Genomic DNA, 3,692 nt, shown 5'->3' with positions numbered 1-3,692 from the left:
AAAATGAATCGATAACATAATTACATTGTTGTTGTTGTTGTTGTTGTTGTTTCGCATAGAAAACCGAGCGGTGGTGGATGTGGAGAGAAATATGACGGATTTAATGAAATCTCCGACAGGAAGTGTAGAAGATTTATCGGTGGATGAAAGTACAAGTAGCGCGTATAAGATGTCGAAAGCTAAAGAATCGGAACAAGTCGAAGAATATATAAATGCCCAAGGAGTCCGTTTTATGCCGCATCAGCAATTAGCACCGTACGGTGCTCTGTGTGTTCGTGAATTGTTTAGGTTCCTTGTGTCTTTGTGTAGTCCGCTGGATAAACAAAATAACGAAGTTATGACCCATCTTGGGCTCAGTTTATTACAGGTAGCTTTAGAAATTGCTGCGGACTTTCTTTCCAATTTTCCGTCATTACTCGCGCTTGTGAAAGATGATCTTTGTAGAAATCTTATTTTGGTAAGGGTGCGACGTACGATGTACATAGTTGTAATTTAGGAAAATGAATTTGTAGGAAAGAAACGTAAAGAAATGTGTAATAACGTGGCGATTGTATTTATTAGCTTCTTGGCACAGATCGGTTGTCGATCCTTGCAGCGGATTTACAAGTATCGTTCTTGCTATTTGAATCGCAAAGGGAGCATTTAAAATTTCAAATGGAACATTACATAAACAAATTGATGGAAATAGTAAGTTCAGATTCGAATAGAATATTATACGATCAACGTGAAGTGGCGCTCGGTACGAATTTCCTGTATTTTTTCCCTGTAATAATATAAAAATACGGAATAGAAGTTGGAGGACGGGAGGAATGTAACGTTGATTAATTTCAGAGGCGATCGTAAGATTGTGGAGAATACCGGGTTTACCAGCAGAATTGTACTTGAATTACGATTGCGGTCTGTACTCGAGGAATTTATACGAAGAATTGATGAAACTTTTGTCAAAGGTACGTTCCCTTCCCTCGAAACTCTGGATAATTTATAGGATAATAAAAATTCTCACGTTGGATGTATTTTATTGGCTGGCAGAATGTATCGGCATTAATGAGTAATATGCATAATATACAATTAATTTCTTTGGACGCTATATTTACATTGATCTCCGGAATGGAAATTAGATGCAAAGGATACAAAGAATTGTGCAAACCTTCTCGGCATAGTGCGTCACCGAATCTTCCAACACGAGAAGAACTGCTGGCTATCAAGGCAAATAAGCGGGTGCGTAATGCTGTTTTCCCCTTTTAATAATATGTATATAATAGAATACGCGTGTATTTATCTATTACCGTGTATTTTGGTTGTGCAGTGGTTGATGGTTGGGACGGAAAAATTTAACGAAAATCCTCGGGAAGGAATCGCTAAGCTGACGGAACATGGCCTTTTGGGTGGAAGTCCAGGCAATCCAGATCCGGAGAAAGTAGCGAAACTTTTAAAGGAGAATCCCGGGCTAGACAAAAAAGCTATCGGGGAGTACATTAGTAAAAAAGAAAATAAAAGTGTTTTAAACTGTTTCGTTCATAGTTTCGATTTGAAAAATACGCGAATCGATCAAGCTCTACGTCTTTATTTAGAATCTTTCAGGCTTCCTGGTGAAGCTCCCCTTATCTCTTTGTTACTTGAAAAATTTGCCGAACATTGGCACGTGAGTGTGTTATTTGCTTTGAAGGATAAAGAATATTCCCGATAGGAGATAAGAGATGGATGGAATGTAAAGAGTGGTCTGGTTGGTGTGTGTTCCAGGACAGTAACGGTAAACCGTTCACTTCGGCAGATGCTGCGTTTACTTTAGCGTATGCTGTAATTATGTTAAACGTCGATCAACACAATTACAACGTGAAGCGACAAAATAATCCTATGACGGCGGATGAGTTTAAAAGAAATTTGAAAAAGGTAAACGGCGGTGCTGATTTCGAGCAGGAGATGCTCGACGAAATCTACAGCTCTATCAAGTAAATTTTCCCTTTTGTTTTGTTAATAATGAGAATAATTAGGATGCGCGTGGTGAAAGACAATTACTTGTGGAAAGTTTTGTTACGAAGAGGTATCGGAGCGGAAAGTAGCTACCTGAAAGTTCGAAATTCCGGTGAATTTGTGGACAAGGAGTTGGCTGAACAGGCATGGGCTCCTATCGTAAGCATGCTTTGCAGGGCGTACGATAAAACGACGGACAAATCGTTGCAACGTCGCGTCACTGAAACTTTTCTCCGGTTCGTTTCACGATGGTACAATATACAGAGGAGGGGAGGATAAATGTAATTGCGAAATGTAATCGTTTGTTTACGTTTTAGGTGCGCTTCGATCAGCGCTCATTATGGGATGAGCAGCGATTTGGACACGCTGATAGTAAGTTTGTGCAAGTTTACGGGGCTTGCGAGCGGCAGTGAGCCTGATCACATAGTTCAACAACTTGGTCGAAGCGGCAAGTGTCAGTTGGCTGCGCGTACGCTCTTTAAGATCACTCATATACACGGGGATGCGATAAGAGCATCGTGGAAGAATATCATCGATTGTTTGCAATCGTTGTACAAAGCGAGGTTGTTGCCGAAGAGTTTGACCGAAGGTGAAGATTTCATCGATCCGTCGGGAAAGATATCTCTGGTTCGTGAAGGAAGTGCACCGAAACCAGCTCCGGTCGATCAAGGAATATTGTCCAGTTTATATTCGTACATAGCTTTGGATACGTCGCGCATGTCTAACCCGGTGGAGGTGGCCGTAAAGAAGAGAGCGAGGGAATTTGTGACGAACTGTTACCTAAAACAAATCATCGAAGAGAGCAAATTTTTGCAGGTTGAATCGCTTCGTTCGCTGGTCGGTGCTCTGGTATTCACGAACTCGAGCGACGAGGAGGTGTCGGTATTTTTGCTGGAACTGTTGTTGGAAGTGACGATTCAAAATCGCGACAGAGTGACGTGCATTTGGCCGATAGTTGAGGCCCACATGGACGGATTGTTGACAATCGCGGCACGAGAAAATCACCCTTACCTTTTGGAAAGGGTGGCTGTTGGAATGTTGAGACTAGCGATCCGATTATTACGGGGAGAAGAATGCGCCTGTACCGTTTTGCCGCCTTTGCTACCCTTGACTCACCTACCTTCGGCAAGCAGCGTGCCGCTCGCGCGACAGATCGCCTACGGTTTATTCGAGTTGCTGAAAACTGGCGCGGCGAATATTCACAGCACGGAAGATTGGAAGGTGGTGTTTAGTCTGCTGGAGTGTGCCGGTGCCGGGGCACTGTTACCGAAGCAATCGAACACGGTGCTGGACGAAGCGGCGAATTCTAGAACGTCGGTGTTGGACCCTACACCGATCAGTCCTGTACCGGAATGGGTATTGGTGTCCCCGACAGGGACGGAAGCACCGCTGCCCGTAGCCGCTGACACGATCGTCCTGAATCGCGATCTGCAACCTCACGATCCCGCGGCTCTCGTCAAATGTTGCGAAAGCTTAACCTTTCTAGTCAGAGACGTGGCTCACGTGACTCCGTTTAACTTTGAGTTGTGCATTCGTTGCGTGAGAACGTTCGCCGAAGCAGTTCTCCAATGTTCGGGGAAACGGAACAGAGTACAGAGCAATACGACGACGGAGGAAGGTAGCGGTGGTGGTAGCGTCGGTGGTGGTAGCGTCGGTGGCGGTGGCGGTGGTGGTGGTGGTGGTGGTGGTGGTGGTGGTGGTGGTGGTGGTGGTGGTGTAGG

General features: G+C 44.4%; 1 protein-coding gene across 1 annotated transcript in view; it reads left to right on the top strand.

Moving 5' to 3' along the window:
- The window catches only part of LOC108579706 (Golgi-specific brefeldin A-resistance guanine nucleotide exchange factor 1), a 7,475-nt gene that overhangs the window by 1,785 nt on the left and 1,998 nt on the right, over positions 1–3,692 (top strand). Inside the window, 7 exon segments of the mRNA XM_017943299.1 lie at positions 1–457; positions 562–739; positions 832–947; positions 1,030–1,218; positions 1,307–1,642; positions 1,741–2,207; positions 2,289–3,595. The exon segment at positions 1–457 is cut by the window's left edge and continues 500 nt beyond it. Of these exon segments, the coding sequence (XP_017798788.1) occupies positions 1–457; positions 562–739; positions 832–947; positions 1,030–1,218; positions 1,307–1,642; positions 1,741–2,207; positions 2,289–3,595 (3,050 nt within the window).

The sequence above is a fragment of the Habropoda laboriosa genome, unplaced genomic scaffold, assembly GCF_001263275.1.
Source record: "Habropoda laboriosa isolate 0110345459 unplaced genomic scaffold, ASM126327v1 scaffold33, whole genome shotgun sequence".
Taxonomy (NCBI): Eukaryota; Metazoa; Arthropoda; class Insecta; order Hymenoptera; family Apidae; genus Habropoda; species Habropoda laboriosa.
The sequence above is the reverse complement of the archived record's forward strand: the minus strand, read 5'-3'. Positions and strand labels throughout refer to the sequence as shown.